The sequence below is a fragment of the Rhinopithecus roxellana genome, chromosome 5 (genome assembly GCF_007565055.1).
Source record: "Rhinopithecus roxellana isolate Shanxi Qingling chromosome 5, ASM756505v1, whole genome shotgun sequence".
Taxonomy (NCBI): domain Eukaryota; kingdom Metazoa; phylum Chordata; class Mammalia; order Primates; family Cercopithecidae; genus Rhinopithecus; species Rhinopithecus roxellana.
This window is the reverse complement of record NC_044553.1, coordinates 88,780,913-88,807,992: the sequence shown is the minus strand read 5'-3', so window position 1 is coordinate 88,807,992 and position 27,080 is coordinate 88,780,913. Positions and strand designations below refer to the sequence as shown.

Here is a 27,080-nt window from a genome sequence, read left to right as displayed (position 1 = left end):
TTGGTAACACTGAATGTAATCTTCCTAATGACTTAGTAAATACAGGATGTGCTAGCCAAAGTGAACATATTTTCAAAAAATATATATTTAATATCACATCACTAGGTAATTGTTTAAAACATTACTGCAATAATGAAACGTGATTATTTAATTGCTCACTTTCAAAGTATGCTGTTACTCATTTTGCACATTCACTGTGTTTTCAAAACCGAAAATTTCAAATCTTTTAAAAAGTGAGTTATAATTGACATTTCAGAGGTGCCCTTCTTCATATCCTGTTTATGGTTCCACTTGGAATAAGAACTAATACTTTTACTGTTTCTTTTTCACCCAGCCCACCATATAAATTTTCCAATAAGAAAATATTTTTAAAAGCGCTCTCAAGTGTAAAAGAATTCTTTCTTGCTATAAATAATTATCCCTAAATATTTGTTTAAGGAGAGTTCACAAACCGGGTCTTGTTCAAGGGGTGTACTCATCAAGGCTATACAGTGTGGCCCCAGAACTGACACGCTGGGGTGCATAGCTACTCATCCACCCATAAAACAGCACGCCGTGCACATCCACAACCCAAAGTGTCCCTGACTACTTGGGGTGGCTGATGTGGCAGTTGTGGCTGCTACTTATGAAGTTGTACAAGATGGAAACTGCATCCACAGTGCCCCAGGGAAACACTGTGGCTGTCACCCACACCCACAGGAGAAAACCCCATTCCTGCAAACACGGCTTTTCTCCAGCACCCATCCTGGCCCAATGGGACAACAGGTTTAAGGAAGGGCAGTTCCAGGAGCAGGGAGATTTGTATCTCCCACAGTTCTCCATGAAAATGATCACATGTTCATATACACATACCCCAAATTATTGGCAGGCTCTGTGAATGCAAATCAAGAGGGACAAATCTGTGCAGCTGGCAGCAAGGTCAGGGAGAGAACATGACTCACATCCCAGCTTGACTACAGTCCCTCTGGCCTTTGACAGAATAAGCATCATGATATGATCAGTCCCCACAGGCCTGGGAGGTGAATACACAGTTGTCACGGGGGTTTTCACTCTTACAATCAAGTGGTCCAGAAAAGAGCATACAAAGGTCAACTCTCAAAGGGAAGGGTAGTGTATACTGCAAAAGAAGGGTTAGCCCACTTCCTGTAAGCATGTCACTTCCTCTCCCCTCTGATTCGCAGCCCTTCCAAGTCAGATTTCCACCATTCATTCCAAAACCTTTAAGATGTTTCACAAAGGGAAGGAAGGAAGACGGAAAGTAAGAATACCACATTGAGATCCTATGAGGCCATTCAGTGTGGAAACGCTGCACTCAAATGTGCTCTCTGCTAACAAGGAAAACTATGGCTTCCACACCCTGACTCCTGGGAGTTGGGGAGGGCGAGGGAAGGACGGTACAAGACCAAGCCTGCCATCACCAAATGATGGACCACACAGCAGAAAGATGAAGCCCAGGCTCCCGACACACGAGTTCACGCTTCAGCCTGTGACCTCTGTGGGCCCGTTCACCTCAGGGCCAGGCGTCACTGAGATTGTGGGTTCTGGGAGCCCTCTTTGTTTTTACTGTCCTCTGCCGGGCTGCACTCGGACCCCGTGATGGAGGACTTGCACCCGCGAAGCACGTGGGCATTCAGCATCTCCAGCAGCAGGTCATACACTGGGACCACGTTTTTGCACTTCATGCTGAGCAGATGTTCCATGCCCTTGTTACTATGGGGACAAAAAGGTGCTGAGATTCCCTCCTCCAAGGTAGCCACAGGAACACCGAAGCCTTCCCCAGCTCCCTGCTCAGAGTCAGTCTACCCTACCCCTAACCCCACTCTTCCCCCAGCCCATTTATCCATGGCTCATGCATCCAGCTCCCCCTGATAATTTAGGCTCAAGGGCAAGGACGTTGTCAGCCTCTGTGTCCCACCACACACCCATGATGTCCTGGCACATAGGACAATAGATTCTCATTATTTGCAGTAATCATGTTCTATAAAATCATTGTGAACACTGACTCCTCACTCCTAGGGGAAATACAGGGTTAGGTTCCTGCAAGCCTCTGGCCACATGTTCATCAGCTGATCAATACAAAACCTTGTTTTATGTGTGTTTCCTTCTAAAGATGCCTTATGTAATCAATACTATTGACTCATTAACATTGAACTCATGGCCAACAGCACTATAACTCACACCTGAGCAAAGCTTAACACATACTTTCTCCATAAGGCACATCACAGCTTTTTCACACCGAGTAACACTAGACAGCTCTTCAGCCCCACACCAGGGCGCCATTTTCAACAATGAAGTCACTCACCAAAGGCTCAAAAATGTAAAACCATGGCACTAAGTAGACCAAGGAAAAGACACTTGTTGACAGTAGGAGAGCAGCTGCTTGTTCCATCTCAGCTGGGACTGTGCATGAAAGGCAACTCAAAAGTTTTTGCCACTCTGTTCATGACCTCAAAAACACCACGAATATTGATTTTGGGGTTACAAATAAATTTTAGCAAGCAGATAAATTCACAATGAAGGAATCTACAAACAGGATCTGTTCTGCAAATGGCTGTATACTGAGTAATCATTAAAGGGGAAAGGCAGAGGTCTTCCTCTCCTCTCACTTAAGATTCTTGAGGTGTATATTGTCCTTCTCCATAGCCTTTAGACTTGCCTCCTCAGTGACCAGTTAATTACCTTCTATCCTCCCCTCCCCTCCTCCAGCTCCAGGGCAAGGCTACCCTCATCATGGGTGACACCAAGCACTGAACATCATTGTACCAACAGTAGCCACCACTACACACCCTCTTCATCAGCATGCACAATTACATTTCCTGATCAGAAACATGCCCTACCCACAGCCCTTCCTTCCTAAATCTGCTGGGCCCACCACTTAAGTCTTAAGTCTTATCCTTAATTTCCTGATGCCATCGAAAGAACAACTCTTAGGGAAGCATTTGTGCACTTCTCCATATCACCAGCTCGAGGGGCCATCTAGGAGAGCGAGTCTTAGCCTCTCCACAAAAAATGACCTCAGGGCCTCAGCCCTGGGTGGTATAAAGAGGAGTGGCAGTTCATGTTAGGGGAGGAACTGCCCCTTTTAGGACTCCATAAACAGGCTATAAACCCTAGCAACTGAAAAACCGATGAACCACCACTGGCTGCCATGCAGATCTTGTAAGATACCACATGACATTCCTTCCATGCCCACTCTGTACCCATCTTTGGCTACAGGTGTGTGAATTGACAAATCCCCCATTCCCTTTCAGGCGTCATTTTCCTTAACCTGCAGACACTTCCCAAATCACTTCACCCTCCGTTGAGCACATAATCCCACCCCACGCCCGAGCAAAGCAGCTCCTGAGAGCGTGTACCTCGCATGCCTGACGTGGGACAGGAGCATCAGGAGGTTAGCCAGGCGCATGGATTGCTGCTGGGAGGAGATGCCACTCTTGGCGATCACCCAGACCAAAGCGTCGGTCACGGCGTTCAGCAAGTGGGCCAGCTTCCGGCTGCTGTCAGCATCCTGGGTCGCTGTGACCAGAGGGTACATACCTGGACAAAGAATAAAAGCCACAAGTCATTGCTCTGAGCAAAGGAGAAGTTGTATGCTCAGCTGTTCTGTGTGCCTGCTCCGAGGTAGTCTGGGTGCTTTGACAGCTGCATGTGTGGCAGGACCTTATAAGCATGGTCTTACCTCCCCAGGGGCTCTTCCCTGACAGCCAGTCACATCACAGAGCTAGAAGAGAAGCCTGGCCTAATGCAGACAGACTAAATTGCCACTTGAAGTGCCCACCAGACCCATAATTGTGGCCTTGCCATGGCAAGTATATCTAGTCTCCTGAAACCATTACATGGTGTTTCTCATCTGTGGCAACAGATACAGAGATGGTCAGAAGGTGAGATTAATTCTACTTTTACCCCATGGAGGGCTCCCCATCTAAAGGGAGTTTAATAAACAAAGGAATGGCCAATATGATGAAGCCTCCTCTGCCACCTCCTTGTGTGTACCACATGCCTCAGACAGCCATGGCAGGGCCCCTGCTACCACCTCTACATCTCACTTGAGTGGCACCTGGCTGGGGCAGGAAGACCACTGATTTGGAGTCAGATGGACCTACTTCCTAGCCACCATCTGGAGCTCTCTGAGCCTCAGTTCCTCAATGAACAATGCATGCAGGAACACATCTGCTTAGGTCCCCACAACCACGCCCTGGGTAGGCTGCCTCCCCCATCCTGCCCTGCCCTGTGTTTAACTCCCCTCCAACTCTAGGACTGAGATACTGTGGCATCCCAGTGGCAGCAAAGTAACAGCTCAGGTAAATCTCCTCCCCACCCCCCGCCCCAGACCCCTGACTCCTTGATTCCCTTTAATAATTAGCTTCTCTTCCAGGCTTTCCATTTCAAAGCAAGAATAAATATGTGAAATCAACCAGGGAGCTGCTGAGTCTTGGCTATCATGAGACTGAAGATAGCTGGTGCTCCAGCATCCACAGAATTTGTTTTGGCAGTTTTTGTTCTCTATTTTTATTGGCATTTTCAGTTCAATTAAGCCAGCTCAATTCAACTAAGTTCAACTCAGTTAAGGCAATGGATGTACTGAAGCACAATTATGTAAGTGTAGTGCTTTGCCACATCCCTAGGGACCTTCATAATGTCTGATGATGCGGATTTAAAATATTCATCTTTTCAATAGCCCTGAAGCTGCTTCTCTGACCCTCCTGCTCACTTTGTTCTCCACACTGGTTCTTCCAGAGTCCCCCCACATCCTCAAACCTCCCACTGTCACCCCAGAGATGACTTGCCCTCCCACTTCAGAGGAAACAAGACCCTACCCTTGACCCCGTGTGTCCCCTTCTGAGTGGCCAAAATGCAGATCTGCTCATGGGGCTCCCTTTAATGACTTCCCAGCTCATAGGATCAAGTCCAAACCACCTGGCGCAGCTATCAGGGGTACCAGGGCCCTCCCTGCTCCTCTCATCTGCAGTTCCCACCACACCTCGCCTTGAGTCCCCCTCAAGGTGACGCTCCGAACATGCTCAACTTGCTGCTTGGAAACTCTCCTTCCTCTTTCTCTACCCTGAGTCTCTTGCTCATTTATACCCATTCCTCCTGTGGATTCCAACATGGTCATGAAATTCCTTCTGGAAGCTTCCCCCAACCTCCCTACCATCCCACCCTAAGTCTGGTCTGAGGTGTCCCCTGATGCTCTGACAGTGCCCTGTTCACCCCCAGCAAAGGTTCCACATTGCCCCACATGCTGGATGTCTGCTTGTCCCCACACACACCCCACAGCCACCCCTTCTGCCCTCAGCAAGACTGGACATGAGTGCTTTGAGAGCACAGACCGTTTTTTGTTTGTTTGTTTTGTTTGTTTGTTTTTGAGACAGAGTCTCGCTCTGGAGTGCAGTGGTGGGATCTCGGTTCACTGCAACCTTCGCCTCCAAGTTTCAAGCAATTCTCCTGCCTCAGCCTCCCTAGTAGCTGGGATTACAGGCACACGCCACCATGCCCGGCAAATTTTTTGTATTTTTAGTAGAGACGGGGTTTCACCATGCTAGCCAGGCTGGTCTCAAACTCCTGACCTCATGATCCGCCCGCCTCGGCCTCCCAAAGTGCTGGGATTACAAGCGTGAGCCACTGTGCCCGGCCAGACCCTTATTTTTTTGACCAAACCCACCATCATATTTGAAATGGTAAATATGCATGCTAATGTATGTTTTAGGTACACACAGAAAATTATCAAAAGTACAGAGAAAATTATTTCAAGCTTACTTAGCTGCATAAACAAGCACTTCCTTTTAACCACGCTGTAGTCTGTTCAGCTGCGTAACATGTGCTCCATGGACTTCCGTTGCCATTAAGAAATACTGTGTCTGGGAATTCCAAAAGGAGCTAAAGGCCGGACGCGGTGGCTCAAGCCTGTAATCCCAGCACTTTGGGAGGCCGAGACGGGCGGATCACGAGGTCAGGAGATCAAGACCATCCTGGCTAACCCGGTGAAACCTCGTCTCTACTAAAAAATACAAAAAACTAGCCAGGTGAGGTGGCGGGCGCCTGTAGTCCCAGCTACTCAGAGGCTGAGGCAGGAGAATGGCATAAACCCGGGAGGCGGAGCTTGCAGTGAGCTGAGAACCGGCCACTGCACTCCAGCCCGGGCGACAGAGCGAGACTCCGTCTCAAAAAAAAAACAAACAAAAAAAAAACTAAAGGAGCCAAAATTGTGTGCCTGTACATGTCTCAGTTCAAAGTGACAAAGACTGAAAATATAAAAACAAATCCTCAGATTATACACAAATGTTCATAGCAGCATAACTCAGCCTAAAAGTGGAATGTACACTAACTAATGAATGGCTCAACAAAATGTGCTCTATCCAGACAGTGGAATAGTATTCAACTACGAAAAGGAACAAGGTGCTGATACAGATGAACCTCGAAAACATCAGGCTAAGCAAAAGAAGCCAGACATAAAGAACCACATGTTATATGATTCCATTTATAATAAAATGTCTACAATAGGCAAATCCATAGAGTCAGGAAAGCAGACTAGTGGTTGCCTGGGGGTGTGGGTGGGATAGGGAGTGGGAAATGATGGCTGATAAGCATGGGGTTTCTTTTCAGGTGATGAAATTGATGTTCTAAAATTGATAGTGGCGATTGTTGCACCACTTACCGTGAATAAACTAAACACATTGAACTGTATACTTAATATGGAGAAATTATATGGTAGATGAATTATATCACAATAAAGCTGTTACTAAAAATGGTAATAATAACAAAAGAATGCCTCAGAACCAAAATTACAGTAACACAAATTCCCTGGGCTGTGTGTGACCAAGGTTCCCCTCAGAGAATATGTGTCATTGTGTCACTTCACAAACCACAGTCATTGCCAAGGCCAGACCCCGGGCCGTCTGCAGGCTATAGGGGCAGCACAGCTCCACGTGGGGCCCAGAGTGCATCAGCCACAGTGGTCTGGGGAGGTGAGGCACTGCAGTTTTGGAAAGGCATGTGCTAAATCCATTTTACATGTGGCGGGGGGAGGGGGAAACAGTGTATATACAAAAAGACTGACCTATTTAAAATTATCCTGGGGACTCCTGTTCTCACTAATCACATAGAAAAGAAATACCCTCCCGGAAAGGAACTGTGCTGAAGAATACCCATGCTGATGCCTGGCTCTCCAGTCAGCAGTGCCATCCCTGCACCTCAGGCATCCGTGCTCGGGCCCTTGCTCATCAAACACATTTCTACAGAGTACTTGCTAAGTAGCAGGCCCTGGGCAGGGTGGGGCAAAGGACAGGATCCAAAGCCCTGCCTAGTCAGACACAGAAAACAACAAAAATGTAGCACCCTCTGCACCCCCGAAAAGTAAAAACATCAGGATTCACTGTAGAACAAAATTAAATTACTTTTCATGAAACTGAAGAAGTATAGTTTAAAAAAAAAAAAGACAAGATCTTGGCACCATGCCCCACACATACCAAAGAAAGTGAGATAAAATCAAGGACACAATCTCCTCTCCCCTTTATCAGCTGGGAACAGCTGCGTGCTCCTCTCACCGGCCCACCTGATGACATTCTGAGCAGCACAGTGGTGGGGGACAGCCACCCCTCCTTCAAGGTTTGCCACGTCTAATTTGTTCAAAGGATGAAAACATAAGCTTTCCTTGACTGAAGGCAAATAAATGAGAAAAATCGAATGTGTTAATAAAAGTCCCAGAATACTGACCAAAGGAAAGAAGTCCTGGCTTTGGGGAGCTGTATGCGGCGTTTGCTTTGAGGAAAGGAACCTCTGGCCGTGACCCACACCCTCTATCACCACCTCCTGCCCCCAGCACATGAGGGAAGATGGGATTCAAAAGGTGCCATGGTGTAAGGCCAGCAGGCTGCTGTTCAACTGTGCTTTGCCCCAGCGTTCTTGGTCAACAGAAAAGGACCGGACCCCCCATCTTTCCTCATCAGCATCCCTCTGTGTCTTTGTCTTCTCCACCCACCCACTTCATGGGAACTCTCCCTATAAACTCAGAGGGAACCAAGGTTTAAGCCAGTGTCTCTTCATAACTTTCTTAATGTAAAATAGGATTTCCTGGCTTAACCCCTCTATTTCTTTCATTTAATGAAAAGTTTCATCCTTTGTAAATCTTAAAACTGTTTAAATAGACTTGTTTCAAATTTAAAATATTTTAAAGACTATGGGATAATTGATTTAATTAATTACACTGTAATTCCTAAATTCCATACCCCCTCTAATTCTATCCAAGGGAGGGTTTATCTAGTCCTCAGGCCCCTGGGTGGCAAGATGGCCAGTCTCTCTGTTGGGTGTTGGGTAGGCTATTAACTATGACACTTGCATAACACCTTAGAGTTTATAAAAACACTCCAACAAGCATTGTAACAGGTTGTTAAATGCAACATTTTCTGTTGTCTCTTAGTCTCAAGAGCCATATCAAAGGCTAAGTATGGTACAGGAATTCCAAGTACCACATATCCTATATATGCATAGTGGAAGAGGACTGGCTGAGAGAGTTAGAATGTTGTGGTCCTTTCCCTTCCCTCCCCAGGAGAGAAATATGTGCCTCTCCACTTGAGCCCATGAAGGATCAGACCTTTGATTAACTATTTGAGTGTATATCCTGTTCTAGACCAAAAGCATTGTATATAAATCATTTTGACATCCTTAGTATTTAGAAATCGTTGATTTACACACCAGAAACTGAGCTGAAGTTTAGTTAGATGACAGTTAATTTCCATTCCATATTATAGCCATTGTTAGTAGATATGCATAACCCAGAAATGGGCAGCTTGTAAAACATGACTACTGACTACCCCCGACCGGGCCAGCTAGCGTGCTGTACCACTGCAAATGTGATTGGGTGACATAATCCTAACTTGAGCACGTCACATACACAGGAAAACAGGAAACCAAACTATGCAGGAGACCATTTTCAGACAGCTCAGTGCTTATCTAGCATGGCAAGGCCATCTAGCAGCAAACAAATGCAGCACTTGGAAACTTCTATCCTAACATGGGATAGAGAAGTTCACAGCCTTTTGACTTAAGAGACCTCCCCCATTTCTCCTCTCCTGACCCTGATCCTCCAGGGCCTCCACCCTGTGCTTTATTTGGTTCCCTGCCTGGTGGTATCTCTTTTCCATTTAGCCTACAAACTTTGCTCTCTTAATTTTTGTTTTGTTTTCATTACATTGTTTACAGATTCATTGAGGTATACCTGACATGCAATAACTTGCACATATTTTGTGTGTACGATTTGATGGGCTTTGACATACATATACACAGTGGAACCATCAGCACAACCAAGATAATGAACACACTCATCTGCAATTTTTTGACTTTATGATGGTACAAGAGTGATATGCATTCAATAGAAACTATACTTCCAGTAGCCATATAACCATTGTTTTTTCATTTTCAGTACAATAACTTTCAGTATTCCACAAATTACATGAAATATTCATTACTCTATTATAAAATAGGCTTTATATTCGATCATTTTGCCCAACTGCAGGGTAATGTAAGTATTCTGAACACATTTAAGATAGGCTAGGCTAAACTATGATGTTCAGTAGATTAAGTATGTTAAGTATATTTTTGACTAGCAACATTTTCAACTTAAGATGGTTTTTTGGGAAATAACCCCATCATAAATTGAGGACTGTCTGTAGTTGTATAGATTATTTCTGGACTCTTTGTTCCATTGATCTATTTGTTTCTCTTGACATCGACACCACATTATCTTTGAAATCAGGTAGTGTAAGTCCTCCAAGTTTGTTCTTTTTCAAAGTTGTTTTGACTATTCTAGGTCCCTTGCATTTTCATATGATTTTAAGAATCAGCTTATCAATTTCTACCAAAAAGCCTCCTGGGATTTTTATCAGTTTGAATCTATAGATCATTTTGGGGGAGCACTGAAAACAATACTGAATCTTATGATCCATTAACATCTCTATTTACTCAGGATTTCTTTAATTTTCTTCAGCTATATTTTGCAGTGTTTAGCGTGCAGGTCTCACATCTCTTGCAAGTTTAGTCCCAAGATTTCACGATGTTTGATGCTATTGTAAATGGTATTGGTTTTTTATTTCAATTTCCAGTTGTTCACTGCTGCCACATAGAACTTGCTAAATTCACTTTTTTTAGACTTCTTAGGACTTTCTACATAGATTATCATGTTTTTTAAATAAAGAGTTTCACTTCCACCTTTCCAATCTTGATGGCTTTTACCTCTTTTCTTGCCTTATTGCACTGGCTAGAACTTACAGTAAAATGTTGAATAGAATTAGGGACAGTGGACATACTTGCCTTGTTCCTGATTGTGATTAAGTATAATATTAACTGTAGGTTTTTCATAGATGCCCTTTAATGGGTTGAGGAAGTTTCCTTCTATTCCTTGTTTGTTCAGTGTTTTCAGCAGGAATGGATGTTGGATTTTGTCAAATGCTGTCTGCATCTATTAAGATCATGGCTGGGCGCAGTGGCTCACACCTGTAATCCCAGCACTTTGGGAGGCCGGGGCGGGTGAATCACCTAAGGTCAGGAGTTCGAGACCAACCTGACCAACATGGTGAAACCTCATCTCTACTAAAAATACAAAAATTAGCTGGGCATGGTGGCGGGCACCTATAATCCCAGCTACTCAGGAGGCTGAGGCAGGAGAACTGATTGAACCCAGGAGGCAGAGGTTGCCGTGAGACCCAAGATCATGCCAATGCACTCCAGCCTGGGTGACAGAGGGAGGACTCTGTCTCAAAAAAAAAAAAAAGATAATCATATGGTTTTTCATTATTATTCTGTCAATATGGTGAATTTTGATTGATTTTCAAATGTTAAAGAAAACTTGTATTCCTGAAAATTCTGCTTGTTCATAATGTGCTATCCTTTTAATATAGTATTGGATTCTAATTACCAAAAAAAAAAATTTTAGAGAACTTTTGCATATACATGCATGCTGGAAATTGGTCTGTTGTCTTTTCTTCCAATGTGTTAGTCTGGGTGTTCTATCAGAGTAATGCTAGTCTCACAGAATGAGTTGGAAAACATTCCATGCTCTTCAATTTTCTGTAAGAGTATGTGTAAACTTGGTGTATGAGCCCATTTTCACACTGCTGATAGACATACCCAAGACTGGGCAATATACAAAAGAAAGAGGTTTATTGGACTTACAGTTCCACATGGCTGGGGAAGCCTCACAATCATGGCAGAAGGTGAAAGGCACGTCTCATGTGGCAACAGACGAGAAGAGGGCTTGTGCAGGGAAACTCCCATTTTTATATAACCATCAAATCTTGTGAGACTTATTCACTATCAGGAGAACAGCAAAGACCCACCCCCATGATTCAGCCATCTCCCACCGGATCCCTCCCACAACATGTGGGGATTATGGGCACTACAAGATGAGATCTGGGTGGGGACACAGAGCCAAACCATACCACTTGTATTATTCATTTCTCAAATGTATGGTAGAATTCTCCCAGAATTCCAGATGGTGGTGGGGCCACCAGTTGGTGGAGCAGTCAGAACACACACATTTATAGGTTAAGTTTGCCATCTTATATAGGCACAGTTTGTGGCACCCCAAAACAATTACAGTAGTAACATCAAAAATCACTGATTACAGATCACCGTAATAGATATAATGAAAAAGTTAGAAATATTGCAAGTGTTATCAAAATTTGACACAGACATAAAGTGAGCACATGCTGTTGGAAAAAATGGTACCAACAGCCTTGTTAAATGCAGGGTTGCCACAAACCTTCGGAAAACATGCAGTATCTGTGATGCACAATAAAGCAACGTGCAATGAAATGGGATGTGTAAAATCACTTAGCAATTGTTTGATCCTCCAGGCTTGTTTTTAAGTTTTGCTTAGTAGGATCATAATGGCCTTTAGTCTAGGCCCACTACTGAGGCAATACCCTTCTGAGTACTATATGAAGGCTGAGAAGTGCCCAATGCCCTGTGTACTGCAAGGTTTTTCACCAGTGTACTGGCTGGTGAGAATGTGAACTGTTCCTGGCCCTGTGTGAACTCTAGGGATTGTTTTGCCCACTCCTTTCTGATGGTTCTTTCCCTGTCCTTGGTATCCTTATAAGCATGGGCAGATTAGCACTCAGCTGAAGACTTGAAGAGGACTCTCCATAGATCTCCAAAATTCTGTGTGCAGCTCTTTCCCATTCAGTACTCTCCCCTCCAAGTCCTAGCTGCCTTGCTACCAAGAGAGATCACTGGTGTCTATTTGGGTTACCCTTTGTGATGGTTAATCTTAGGTGTCAACTTGGCTGGATAAAGGGATACCCAGATAGCAGATAAAGCATTATCTCTGGGTATGTCTGAGAGTGTTCCAGGAAGAGACTAGCATTAGAATCAGTGGACTAAAGCCAGGCACAGTGGCTCATACCTGTAATCCCTGCACTTTAGGAGGCCGAGGTGGGTGGATCACTTGAGGTCAGGAGTTCAAGGCCAGCCTGTCCAACATGGTAAAACCCCATCTCTACTAAAAATACAAAAAATTAGCCAGGCGTGGTAGTGCATGCCTATAATCTCAGCTACTCTGGAGGCTGAGGCAGGAGAATCGCTTAAACCCAGGAGGCAGAGGTTGCAGTGAGCCAAGATGGCATCACTGCACTCCAGCCTGAGTAACAAAGCAAGACTTCATCTCAAAAAAACAAAAAACGAAAAACAAAAACAGTGGACTAAGTAAGGAAGATCTGCCCTTAACCAATGTTGGCAGGCACCATCCAGTTGGCTGAGGGCGCAGATAGAACGAAATGGCAGAGGAAAGGAAAATTCTCTCTCTCGGAGCTGGAACTCCCATTTTCTCCTGCCCTTGGACATCAGAACTCCAGGTTCTCCAGCTGCCAGATTCTGGGACTCACACCAGTGGCCTCCTGGTTTCTCAGGCCTTCAATCTCAAACTGAGGGTTACACCATCAGCTCTCAGGTCTTTCCATTTACACTGAGCAATGCTACTGGCTTCCCTGGTTAACTAGCATGCAGATGCATATCATGGGACTTCTCAGCCTTCATAATCCTTCAAGTCAATTTTCATGATAAATCCCCTCTCATTTATCTACCTACTTACCTATCCATCCTATTGGTTCTGTTTCTCTGGAGAAACCTAATACACCCAGCCCTGCTTTGCAACCTGGAAACTGGCTCCAGGCAGTAAACTGGACAAAGGACTCTCCTCGTTTGTGTCCCTCCTCCTGGGGAACAATGCTGTCCAATGTCCAATATCAGTTTTATATATTCCGTCAGAGTTTTAAATTTTAAGGCAGGGAGGCAGATTACATCCCTATTTTTCTTTTAAATTTAAATACCATCCAGAAGAAAAAAGCCTGTACTTAACAAACCCTTAAAACCTAGCATAGAAAAGACTCACCTATCCTAGCAGTGAAAATTGTCCCATTTTCTCCATAGCAATGCTGAACAGGATCAATTTATTTTGACAGTTGTTATGACTACCAAGAAAGAAAGGAAGTTCCTTAAAAGAAGATTTCTGGCCAGGCGCAGGCCCAGTATTTTGGGAGGCCGAGGCAAGCGGATCACGAGGTCAGGAGTTCGAGACCAGCCTGGCCAACATGGTGAAACCCCATCTCTACTAAAAATACAAAAATTAGCCAGGCGTGGTGGTGGGTGCCTGTAATCCCAGCTACTCAGGAGGCTAAGGCAGCAGAATCCTTTGAACCCAGGAGGCGGAGGTTGCAGTGAGCCGAGATCGCACCATTGCACTCTAGCCTGGGCAACAGAGCAAGACTCTGTCTCAAAAAAAAAAAAAGATTTCTTAAACTTGGATTTATGGTAAACAAATTTTACTCATTTACCGCCATAAGTGGTAATTACATCACATGTCTCCCTCGCCTTCTGTAATTCTCTCAATGTGGCAGCTCTGTCATACTGCAGGGGAATGCTGTAGCCTTCATCTTTCCCATTTGCACAGATGCTGCGTCTAGCTTTGACAACAACACAATATGATGTCTGGGAGGCGAAAATGCCTATAAGGAGCCTTGCCAAACAGAAGGCTTTATACTGCAAAGTGTTGTAACAACAAGCAAACACTGCTTTCTGAGAAGCACTTTCCTGCACAGAAAAGAGTTCTAAATTATTTCTGAAAGTGAGAGAAACCCCATCATCTGGCATTTGATGATCCTCCATTGCCAAGATGGGAAGGTACTCTTCAAGCAGATCCTCCCTTTGACAGAAATGATAGCACGTATGTGAGGTAATGTTGGTAGGTGATTTAGAAAAGGTCAGAAAGAGTTTATTTTATTCCATCATCAATTTCAAATATCCTGGCTGGTGGGCTGGATGTGGTAGCTCACACCTATAATCCCAGCATTTTGGGAGGCAAGGTGGGCGGATCACTCGAGGCCAGAAGTTCAAGACCAGCCTGGACAACATGGTGAAACCCTGTCTGACACGGTTAGGCTTTGTGTCCTCACCCAAATCTCATCTTGAATTGTAATCTCCATAATCCCCATGTGTCAAGGGAGAGACCAGGTGGAGGTAATTAAATCATGGAGGCAGTTTCTCCCATGCTGTTCTCATGACAGTGAGTGAGCTCCCACAAGATCTGATGGTTACATAAGGGTCTCTTCTGCCTTTGCTTGGGACTTCTCCTTCCTGGCACCTTGTGAAGAAGGTATCTTGCTTCCTCTTCACTTTCCACCATGATTGTAAGTCTCCTGAGGCCTCCCCAGCCAAACTGAACTGTGAGTCAATTAAACCTCTTTCCTTTATAAATTACCCAGTCTCAGGTATTTCTTCATAGTAGTGTGAGAACAGACCAACATATCATCTCTACTAAAAATACAAAAATTAGCCAGGAGTGGTGGCGTGCACCTGTAATCCCAGCTGATTGGGACACTGAGGCAGGAGAATCACTTGAACCTGGGAGGCGGAGGTTTCAGTGAGCCAAGATTGCACCACTGCACTCCACCCTAGCCTGGCCAACACAGGAAGGCTCTGTCAAAAAAAAAAAAAAAAACTGGCTGGACTTTCCTTATATGCACATCAACATAATCATCAGTGTAAGCTGGGCCCTCATATTATTCTGTAAAAGGTGAATGGTAACAATCAACAGGGAAGGGTGTGTTGGGTGCAGGGGAAATGACCTGTTAGGCAGGTAAGGCCAGATTGAGATTCATCTAGGAAATGTTCAAAGGTTGTCCTCCAGGTCTCTATACCTTCACATGGCCTTCAGATTCCTTCTTCATTCTCCCTCAGCCAGTTCTTCAGGGGCTAACCCCACCCTCCACCCCAGATCTAACAGTATCCTGTGCTCTCTCCAGAGCTAATGCATGGTCTGTTGCCCATTTACAAAGAGATGGGTAGAAATTGAGTGTGAGCATTTAAAAACTTTTATAGCAATCAACAGAGAAATTTTAAATCAGTTGAATATGATAACTAATAATATTATAAACTAGGACTTGTATTTTTCACTTTTATTTTTTATCATAATTCATTTTTGTTATATTTTGCAAAAGTAACTATCCTTAACACTCCAGCCTGGGCAACAGAGTGAGACCCTGTCTCGAAAAAAAAAAACAACTAGTGCCAATATCCAAGAGTCTGTGAGAGAAGACATGTATGAAGGTCAGCTGGCCCCAGATCAAGAGGAGCTGGAAACATGTGACCGCAGTGAATTCTGCACTGAATCTTGGCTTCAGGAACCACTACTTTGGCTGATTTAAAAGACCATAGTATAATATAATCTGATACCTCCCTGTTGTTTCAAGCATCAAACTCTAAGATTGAATAAAGAAAGCCCCATATGTTGTCCAAATAGAGATATCTGTAAGTCTTCAGGTGAACATTAAAACCTGGATATACACAGTGTTTGAGGAAGAAAAAAAAAATCAATAACCTAAAGGCCGAACAAGAGTAAATGGCTAAGCAAAGCTACCAATATCTGCTAGAGCAGCTGGCTTGGACACCAGGTAGATCGTGAACTGACCAGTGTGACAACCATCCAGAAACTTAGAAAATCATACAAAATAACACATCTCTATTGCAGTAATGTTTATGCTTCCTAATGTTAAAAAGGAAGAGGATCGGCTGGGCGCGGTGGCTCAAGCCTGTAATCCCAGCACTTTGGGAGGCCGAGACGGGCAGATCACGAGGTCAGGAGACTGAGACCATCCTGGCTAACACAGTGAAACCCCATCTCTACTAAAAAATACAGAAAACTAGCAGGGCGAGGTGGCGGGCGCCTGTAGTCCCAGCTACTCAGGAGGCTGAGGCAGGAGAATGGCATAAACCCGGGAGGCGGAGCTTGCAGTGAGCTGAGCTGATATCCCGCCACTGCACCCCAGCCTGGGTGACAGAGTGAGACTCTGTCTCAAAAAAAAAAAAAAAAAAGGAAGATGATCTGGATATTCAATAACAGAGAAATGGTTGAACAATTTCGTATAATGCCCTCATTTCAAAGATTGTGTTAGATCTCTCCTAGTTAACCCAGAATGGTTTCACAGCATTTTGAAAAGTGAAAAAAAAAAAAAAAAAAAATACAGGAGTTCGAGACCAGCTTGGCCAAAATAAGGAGACCTCACCTCTACAAAAAATACAAAAATTAGTCGGATGTGGTGGCAGGTGCTTGTGGTCCCAGCTACTCAGGTGGCTGAGGTGGGAGAATCACTTGAGCCCAGGAGGTCAGAACTGCAGTAAGCCATGATTGTGCCACTGCATTCCAGCAGGGGCAACAGAGTGACACTCTGTCTCAAAAAGAAAAGTGAAAAAGCAAGATACAGACTGCGCACAGTGGCTCATGCTTATAAATTCCAGAACTTTGGGTGGCTGAGGTGGGAAGACTGCTTGAGGCCAGGAGTTCAAGGCCACCTCTGGCAACACAGCAAGATTCCGTCTCTACAAAAAAAAATTGTTTTAATTAACCAGGTCTGGTGGTATGCACCTGTAGTCCAAGCTACTTATGAGGCCGAGGTGGGAGAATCACTTGAGCTCAGTTCTAGGTTACAGTGAGCTATGATCATGCCACTGCCCTCCAGCCTGGGCAGCAGAGCAAGACCCTGTCTCAAAAAAAGAAAAGAAAAAAGGAAGGAAAGGAAGAAGGAAGGGTCACCAAAGTTACAGTGTTATTTTAAGGGCAGGTATTCCTGATTTTATTTTCTTCCTTGTATGTTTTTCTCATTTGAATGTTTCCAGATATTATTTATATAAGAAAAAGCCAACAAAACTAAACCATCTGCATATCTTAGACACCTTATTTCCCTCCTCCACCTCCCACTTTTCCCTCAAGTCAAGTCCCTTGCTCCCTGACCTCATGCCACAATGTCAGTTCAGGCTCTCATTGCCTCTAATGGGCCCCCAGCTTCAGTCTCTGCCCTTTCTAGTCCTCCACATGGAAACCAGAGTGACCTATCTATATTGCATATCTGTGCATGACACTCCCGTGCCTGAACCTCTTCTAAGCTGCCCAAAGCCCGAGCAGCAGTTTCTAATCTTCAGCACTGCATTTTACAGTCATGCCTACTTCCCTCTGCTCTTTCCTGAAGATTTGTTCAAACATCATTCCCTTCTGCAACAACTCTGGCATTTCTCCTATTTTCCAGTAGTACTTTGTGTAGACTTTATCATAGCACAGAAATCATTATTTTTAATGATTTGTTTTCTCTCCCTCCCTGCCTACACTATGAGCTATTTGAGGGTAGGATCATATCTTTACCAAATGAATGAATCTGTAAAAAAGTAGGACCCCAAACGTAAGTATAAATGCATGCCAACCATGTAAAGTGTCTGTGTAAGCAATGAAAAAAGGTTAAAAGATAAACAATTTAAAGCTCTTTTCTTTTTCTTTTCCAGCAAGTGGCTTGAGCTACTTTTAAATTGATTGCCAGTCATTCACTTAATGAGTAATTTATGTCCAAGTTACCAAAAGTTACCTACAGTTTAAATCGCTATCAAAATAAAAACAAAGTCCAAAAGGAAACCATTTTACCCTTTTCAAATAAAATAGAAGTTCAACATTCTTCTTAATGTCACACTAGTTGTAGAAACAGCATCTCTCCCCGATAAAACATGGCCCAGCTGTGTGGTTACTTACTGGAATTGAGCAGGATCATGGCCTTGACACAGAGATACTCTTTGTGTTGGAGTTTTAACTCTCGAAACCTTGAAGTAGTTGCCAGGAGCATGTCAAAGATTTCCAGAATTCCTTCTACGCATTTCCCCTCATCCCTACAAAAGTTCGTTTGGAAATTTAAGGAACATAGCTTCAGGAAACCATCAAAAAAACAATAAGGAGTGTTTTATTTTTAATCTCAAGTTTCATCTTGTAACATGTTCATCTGATAATATCATTTTAACTACAACAGGGTGTTAATGAGACCACACCCAGCAATATGAAATTACTAGAATTATCTTCATATAAAGAAGATAGGTCATTTCCTATAAATCCCAAAAGTAAATATATGAGTAAATATTATTTAGGCAACAATGTGCACTGGAATATTTTCCTGCTATATTTTCACCAAATGTTTTCTTATAGCAATACCACTCCTATTGATTGTTTTCAATCAAAACCATGTCAGTCAACCAGCCCCAGATATGACACATTTTTCAAAACGAGACATTCCATGTTCCCATCGGGAAGTATTAATGAGGAAGACTGTGTGTCATAGAAGCAAGTGTCCCAAGAATAAAATTCCATATCTAGGGCTTAACTCTCACTTCCCGGTGGTCATTTAGAAACTGGTGTAGCAACTAAGACATTTACCTGTAATTTGAAAAAGCTGAATATGACAAAGAAATCACAATTAGAGAAGATGGATTAGAATCAGGAAAAGAAGGTATACATGGAGGTGGGGAAAATTTTTGACTTGCCAAGGATTATCTTCACGCAAGGATTATCTTTAAACCTTGAGCCAGCTAATCAAAATTCTTTGGAGCACTCCTTATAGAAATAAATGTTTAAATATACTTTGAAAATAAATTATTTGAACTTTATCTGGAAAATACCAGCTTCTATTCACTCCAGCCAGACACACATTATTCCACCTCACTGCTCCCCCAAAACACTCTATTATTATCAGTCACAGGGTTATTGGAAGTCCTTGACAAGCAGTTAGATGATTTTGTCATAAAACCACTGTTTGCTCCTGAAAGCCGGCAGCACACAGGAAGGGCAATGGGTTTATGTGAGTTCCATTTTCAGTCTCTAGCAGCCCCTGAAGGGGCCTTGAGGTCTTCAAAGAGCTGGCTGCTCCCCTCCTCCTTTCTCAAACTCAGGGCATTTCCAGTGATGGCAGTATTTCAGGGAAGAGCCTCTGACACCACTGGATACACCAATCCTGTGTAAGTCTTTCCCATTAGCTGCTATGTACATGGCACTCACCGGGATCCTGCATTCTGAAGCATTCACACTGTCCCACCCAGACTCACTCACACAGAGCTACAAGCGTGCAAATTGCTCACTTTGGCATGTGAGCATTAGTAAGTTACTAAATTTACTAAATCGTAAATTCTGTAAACACCTGCAATTTTCTGTAAGTACACAGGTTAAGTGACAAAACACCAGTGCCCCCTGGAAGTCACTCATAGGAAAAGGCCATCTTAGAGAATCCAGAGCACTGGGCAAAGAGTGCCAAATCTACAGGAAGCCTCATCTTTCCACCTCCCCAGCTCCAGGCTCTCCCAGGCAACGTGATGCAGGCATCCAGTAAGGACAACACAAGCACTGCACAGAGATAACACACAAAACACCTGGGCACTGAATCCCTTCATGCCACATCACCAAATCACCCTGCCTGCGGACAGTTCATTATGGGAAATTGTAACTGTTGAACTTGGGGATATTTGATACTAAGGAAAGCAGTTTGAAAATATCTCTGTGGGGGAAAAAAACTCCTGCATTGATAGTTTGATTATCTCTTTATTCTTCTGTGCTGATGTGGGATTATACACACATGCACAACACATACATACATACACACACACACACACTCACACACACCCCTCCCCCCAAGTGGTATGGTAAGGGGACCAACCTGAAATCAATCCTATTTTCCAGAAGTACCTGTGCCTTAGTTCCTAAATATTGAAATTGGCATCATTTCCTCATTAAAATATATGCCATTTTCACTACAAATTTATGTTCCAAAAATGGGGGGAGGGTTTGCATACTGAGGTATTTTAAACCCTGATAAAGGCTGTCACTCACAGTAATCAGACCATATATACCTCATGGAAAAAGTTAATTTCTAAACAAAGTCTAAAGAACTAGGTCTGATTGCTTTCTTTTTAAGCAGGCATGACAGTCAACCATTTCATTCAAGGGGTGGCAAAGTTAGAATATTTTTATTCACTTCACAGTCTGCAGAAACCAAATAGATTTCTACAAAATAAATGAGAAATGAAGGGGCAATAAAGTATAAGACATCGTAAATGACAACCCAATAAAGATGAGTTATACAGAACAAAGTTAGGAAAGACTCTAAAGTAAATTAGTGACATCTATTTTATTTATTTTATAATTTTAGATTGTAACTGAATTATGAGTAAGAAATTAGGACAGGGTTAAAAGAGTTGAATTAAAGAGGCTGGCTGCTCATGTCTGTAATCCCTGTGCTTTGGGGAGGTCAAAGTGGGAGGATCACTTGAGGCCAAGAGTTCCAGACCCGCCTGGGCAAGATAGGGAGACCTTGTCTCTACAAAATAATAATAATAAACCAGGCATGGTAGCATACACCTACAGTCCCAGCTATTCAGGGGGCTGAGGCAAAAGATCACTTGAGGCCGGAAGCCTGAGGTTGCAGTGAGCTATGATGGCACTGCTGTATTCCAGCCTGGGCCACAGAGCAAGACCCTGTCTCTAAATTAACAAAAACAGAAACAAAAACAGGACATACGATTTCAATGTTAAAATATTGAAACAATGGATCAATCAAACTGACCTACTCAGGAAATTTATTTTTGCACACTATCTGTCCATCAACTACTAAATAAAATCAGTAATAACATGGAATATCTTTGTATTAGTCCATTTTCGCATTGCTATAAAGCATTACCTGAGACTGCGTAGTCTATGAAGAAAAAAGGTTTAACTGACTCACAGTTCTGCATGGCTAGGGAGGCCTCAGGAAACTTACCACTGTGGCAGAGAGCAAAGGGAAACCAAGGCACTTCTTACATGGAGGCAGAAGAGGGAGCGATTGAACGAGACGGGGGAGCTGTCAAACACTTTTAAAGCATCAGCTCCCATGAGAACTCACTCACTATCATGAGAACAGCATGGGGGAAATCGTCTCAATGATCTGATCACTCCCACCAGGTCCCTCCCTTGACAATTTCAGATGAGATTTGCTGGGGACACAGAGCCAAACCGTATCAATTTTATTACTTGATAATCACTTTTTTGTTTTTTTTTTTTGAGACAGGGTCTCACTCCGATGCCCAGACTGGAGTGCAGTGGCATGATCTCTGCTCACTGCAACCTCCGCCTCCTGGGTTCAAGTGATTCTCCTGCCTCAGCCTCCCATGTAGCTGGGATTATAGGCACGCACCACTACACCTGGCTAATTTTTGCATTTTTAGTAGAGAAGGGGTTTCACCATGTTGGCCAGGCTGGTCTTGAACTCCTGACCTCAAGTGATCCACTCGCCTCAGCCTCCCAAGGTGCTGGGACTATAGGCGTGAGCTACCGAGCCTGGCCAATAATCACTCTTTATAAAATAAGAATATTGTTTTTTATTTTTTTTGAGATGGAGTCTTGCTCTGTCGCCCCAGGTGGAGTGCAATGAAGTGATCTCTGCTCACTGCAACCTCCAATTCCTGGGTTCAAGCAATTCTCCTGCCTCAGCTTCCCAAGTAGCTGGGATTACAGGCGCCTGCTACCACACCCAGCTAATTTTTGTATTTTTAGTAGAGACGGGGTTTCATCATGTTGCTCAGGCTTGTCTCGAACTCCTGACCTAAGGTGATCTACCCATCTCGGACTCCCAAAGTGCTGGGATTACAGGTGTAAGCCACCGTGCCTGGCCTAAAGAAGAGTATTGTTTAATACAACAACAAAATGTTGAATGAGTGGGCCTCCCTTTGGGGTATACTATTTTGTACCTATATATATATACCTCCTGGCAGCACACACCTGGGTACAGACCATGGTTTACCTCTGTGTATATGGCAATGGCAGGGAGTGCTTAAGGCTTAGAACATAAAAAGGACTTAATAACTGAAGTGAAATTACTTATGTACAAAGGGTAAATTAAAATTGGGAACTGAAAATTCGGTGGCTACCTTGAAGGAATTTAGCATACAAATAACTAATGCGAATGTAAACTCAAGACATTTATACATATATAATTCCATGAACCTCTCTGCAAATGTCCACAATGGGATTCAAGCCCAGATACAAACTTCCTCTGACTAATAATTTAACATTAGTCAGTTGCCTGTTGATACTAAGGACACAAAAATGCCTTTGCATATGTGATTTTTTTTTGAGCAAGTAGAAAATCAGGTTCCGTAGAGGATCTTCACATGAATTTATGATGAATTCAGTGGTTAGTAAAAGAAGAACTAAATGCTTAGAAATAAGCTGGAGTAACTAGATTTTCCTCTCATCCTCAGTAGATACAAGTTTTCTTGTTGCAGAAACCTCAACAAGAATAAAGGGAAACAGAAATTATAGTTTCAGTATCCACAAATGGGCTGTTAGTTGTATTCACTGTTTATACAGCCTTATTACCACCTGAAGAAACTCTGCTAGGACAATCCAGCAGAAGACAGTTATTTTCAAATAGTATGAAGATTATGTCTTCACTTTGCAAAAAAGAGTTGTAATAGAACTCCTTTATGGAGCATGACTCCTGACTTTTTGAATGAGCAACTCCTCTACAAATACACCTATTACATAAAAGTATATTCATCTGTATAAGAGATGACTACGTAACTGAACTATCTTAGACTTCAAGTTCCTGACTTCACAAAGTTAATGTGTTAAAAATGCTAGAGATTGTAGGCTGGGAGCAGTGGCTCACGCCTGTAATCCCAACACTTTGGGAGGCTGAGGTTGGGGGATCACTTGAAGTCAGGACCTCAAAACCAGCCTGGCCAACATGGTAAAACCCCATCTCTACTAAAAAAAAAAATAATAATAATAATACAAAAATTGGCCAGATGTAGTGGCACATGCCTGTAATCCCAGCTACTCGGGAGTCTGAGGCACAAGAATCGCTTGAGCCTGGGAGGTGGAGGTTGCAGTGAGCTGAGATTGCACCATGGCATTCCAGCCTGGGTGACAGAGTGAGACTCTGTCTCAAAAACAAAAAACAAACAAACAAAAACTACTAAAAATTGCAACAAAAAATAAACACCAGTAATCATTCAAAAAAAAAGTCTGCTCAATGTGAATGCATTTACAATTCCCAAGAATTCCTCTTCTATACTCAAACATACTAGATTTATGTTGTAAAACATAATACTTTCACATAAGTTATAAAGGCAGTGTGAGTCTATTATAAATAATTTGTTAAAAAAATAACTTTTCTTCTACTAACTAAAAGGTAGGCCTAATATTTTTCCAGGATTTGTGTCCACTTATAGTAATGTATACACACAATTACACGAATTAAAGAACCCATACAGAGAAACAGGAGAGTGGAGAGTTAATTGTACTAAAAACCAGGAATGAATCAGTCACCAAAAATAAACACTAACTTTGGCATCAATTTAGAAATCAAGACAAGAGATAAAACAATTTAATCCCAAAGTCTGCAAATTATTTGATTTGTCAAGGGATGGAACGTCTCCCTAGGACTAACCTCTAGGAGAATTATATGTGTGTATTTATACATATGTATATTTGTCCTCAGTTAAAACACCAAGCAGAATACAATGGCTTGGCTAGGTGCTTGGCTTTTCAGCCTGCCTTGCAACATGGTACCCTGAGATGACAGTGGGGAGAGTGGGTTTCTGCAGTGTGTTATGAGTAGAACAGGGCTGTTCTGTACCAAAACATCTCTGTACTGAAGAATGTGCTCTTTGTCTACATTGTCACCCAGGACAACAGGCAGAATAAAGTAGACAGTTAGTTTGCCGTTTGGCAATCCCCTAAGTCCAGTCCCACCACCTACTATCCTACCTGTCAGCAGGTTTATTAATCTCCCATTTCCAAATATCTGAATGATAGAGATAATAATGGGTCCTACTCCCTTAAGGGTGCAGGAAGATTGTGAAGATTAAATGTGTTGACATAAGTTAAGTGCATAAGGTGCTGCCAAGCACATACAAGCCAATAGGTTAGCTATTTTGTTTGTTACTGAAGCGTCTTGTGCCCTGCACTTCTCTGGTCTTCCAGAGCCTCTCTCCATGGTTTACCACCTGGGCTCTCGTTCAAGTCAATCCATCCTCCAGCTCTTCCCAAAGGATCTGTTCTCTATCAAAACACCTTCATTATGCAGAACAGTGCTCTTTTAACAACATTGTCAACCATGACAAAAGGCAGAATGGGGACTGATACCTTGGGGCATCACTCTTCATCTGTGTAACACAGGGTCTATGGATGATCTTAAAGTGGTAACAGGATTATAATGCAAGAGTTGGGGTAGACACTAGGCATCCTCCCACACTGTGCAGACTCAGATGTGGCTGAACATTCAACACTAGCACTTTTTCCACAAAAGGGGCGTGGAAATCAATTTCCATGCAGATTTCAAACTGCTCGAATTTACACCAAGAGGGTATTCTACTTTCCTGCTAAAAAGTTTGAGTGTTTTTATATAGTCCAGCTTTCCCTCCATAAACAGTTCACCTAAGTCAATTAAAAACTGGTTCCTTTTCTGTGTCATCTTTAAAAGAAAATCAAATGCAACCAAGATACAGATAGCATCACGTCCCATTTTCTGTTAAGTTTCATGTGGTTTTAGTAACCCTTCCTTCCACCACTATTGCCAAAAATGCTGTATAGTACATGCATTAGAATGAGTTAAAGCAGACTGGGTACAGTGAGGGCTGTAATCCCAGAGCTTTGGGAGGCTGAGGTGGGTGGATCACCTGAGGTCAGGAGTTCAAGATCAGCCTGGCCAACATGGTGAAAGCACTTCTCTACTAAAAATAGAAAAATTAGCCTGGCGTGGTGGTGGGCACCTGTGATCCCAACTACTCGAGTTGCTGAGGCAGGAGAATCACTTGAATCAAGGAAGCCGAGGTTGCAGTGAGCCAAGACTGTACCTCTGCACTCCAGCCTGAGTGACAGTGAGACTCCGTCTCAGACAAAAAAAAAAAAAAAAAATAGAATGAGTTAAAGCATAAGAAAATAAACTTGGCAGATTTGTAAGAATTTTATCACCTGTCCAGAAAGCTCCAGACGTAATTGGTCACTATAGGTACAAAAAACAGCAGGACAACTTAAGATTATAACCTGAAAATGGAATTTTTAATGCAGAAAAGTCTTTGTCGACTTATACATGTAGTGGCCACATACCTACAGGATACACTCCCCTATTAAAGTGCCGGCCTGTAAATACTGCTGCACCACAGATTAAAAATGAGTCACAGGACCCTGAATCCCTGGACTCAACTCTCCTTCTCCGATTCTTGACCCAGTGAAGGAACTGATGATACTATCATCCTCTAATTGCTCTGCAAGTGTGAGATTTTAATTGCAGCACCCAGGACTTTGTTCCCACTAAGCACCTTACTCAAACAAGTGGGAGAAGAAACACAATGCATTTTTTCTCACCTGTCCAGAACAAGATCTGGAGCAAAGATGAGCTTGCCGGGGTGGTCAATTGAGCGCCACATCAGCCCCACCATTAACACCTCCATCCAACAGCTCTCCAAGAGCCGCACTTGGTCGAACAGGCTGAGCTCCACAAAGCCTGGGGAAAGCAAGAGGCGGTGAGACACCCCCACCCTCCTCCTCAGCTTCCTGTGTCTGTAGAGACAGAATGGCAAGTGTTAAAACACTAAGAAAACGCAAACCATTAGGGAATCGATATTTTATAGATATGATTAACTACTCATTAAAGGAAGAAAACTTTGCAGTTAAGCTGCACGACTCAGTTTCCAGTCTTGGACCCCTTCTAGAGACAAATATACTTCATTTAGAGTTTGTCAAGCATGATGACCTGGGCTCAGAACTGATCTTTGTTAGCTGTGTCCTGATAATTCCTTTGCACTACTGAGAAGGTTGATGCTTGGTTGCCAGTGAGAGCAGCTGCCTGTCTGACCCAATCTTTGACTGGGATCAGAAGGGGTGGGGGAATGGGGTAGGTGGAGGTTGGGGTTGGAGGCTTGCAGACAGCAGTGTCAGCCCTCGCAGAAAGCCAAGGCAACTTCAAGGATTTATCTGATCGCTTAAAATTTCCCATCCAGTGTTAAGATCCTTCTGGGTAGAAGCACTGTTTCTGGGCGATTCTATCCTAAGCAGCAGATATCACCAAGCACAGTGGCGCACACCTGTAATCCCAGCACTTTGGGAGGCCAAGGCGGGTGGATTGCCTGCACCCAGGAGTTTGAAACCAGCCTGGCCAACATGGAGAAACCCCATCTCTACAAAAAATTATCTGGTCATGGTGGTAGGTGCCTGTAGTCCCAGATACTCTGGAGGCTGAAGTGGGAGGATTGCTTGAGCCTGGGAGGTTGAGGCTGCAGTGAGCTGAGATTACGTCACTACACTCCAGCCTGGGCAACAGAGCAAGATCCTGTCTCAAAAAATAAATAAATAAATAAATAAAATAAAGAGCAAATATAATAACAAAGCAGGTCCTGACAACCTAATAACCCATGTTGGTCACAGTACTGTTTGGAAACAGGTAATCTCTGGGGAAGGAAGCACATCAAAAGCAAAGTAGAGAACACTGGGGCTTCCTTCACAAGCCATGATAAAAGGAGAGGGCCATGTAATATAAATATGGTAACAAAAGACACAGCCTTGGAGTGAAATGGACTCTGGTTTGAACTCCAGCTCAGCCTCTTTCTAGCTGGTCACTTAATCTCCCATTAAGTCTTTGTTTTTCTTATAGGAAAACGGAGGTAACAATGCCTATCTCTGAGAGTGTCCTATAGGCAAGATCTCTTATTCTTGTTTTACGGATGAGGAAACTATGGCAGAGAGAACACAT

At 43.3% G+C, this 27,080-nt stretch overlaps 1 protein-coding gene across 2 annotated transcripts in view; it reads right to left on the bottom strand.

The window, feature by feature from the left end:
• The window catches only part of ESR2 (estrogen receptor 2), a 70,129-nt gene that overhangs the window by 5,245 nt on the left and 37,804 nt on the right, over positions 1 to 27,080 (bottom strand). Inside the window, exons 6-9 of one of the 2 annotated variants that reach the window (XM_010383688.2) lie at positions 25,697 to 25,835; positions 18,062 to 18,195; positions 3,357 to 3,537; positions 1,265 to 1,710 (exon numbers count right to left, since the gene is read on the bottom strand). In XM_010383688.2, coding sequence (XP_010381990.1) covers positions 1,524 to 1,710; positions 3,357 to 3,537; positions 18,062 to 18,195; positions 25,697 to 25,835 — 641 coding nt within the window. In that variant the 3' untranslated portion in view covers positions 1,265 to 1,523. Of the gene's footprint in view, positions 1 to 1,264; positions 1,711 to 3,356; positions 3,538 to 18,061; positions 18,196 to 25,696; positions 25,836 to 27,080 lie in introns of those variants that run through there. The other variant, XM_010383689.1, reaches the window with a different exon arrangement.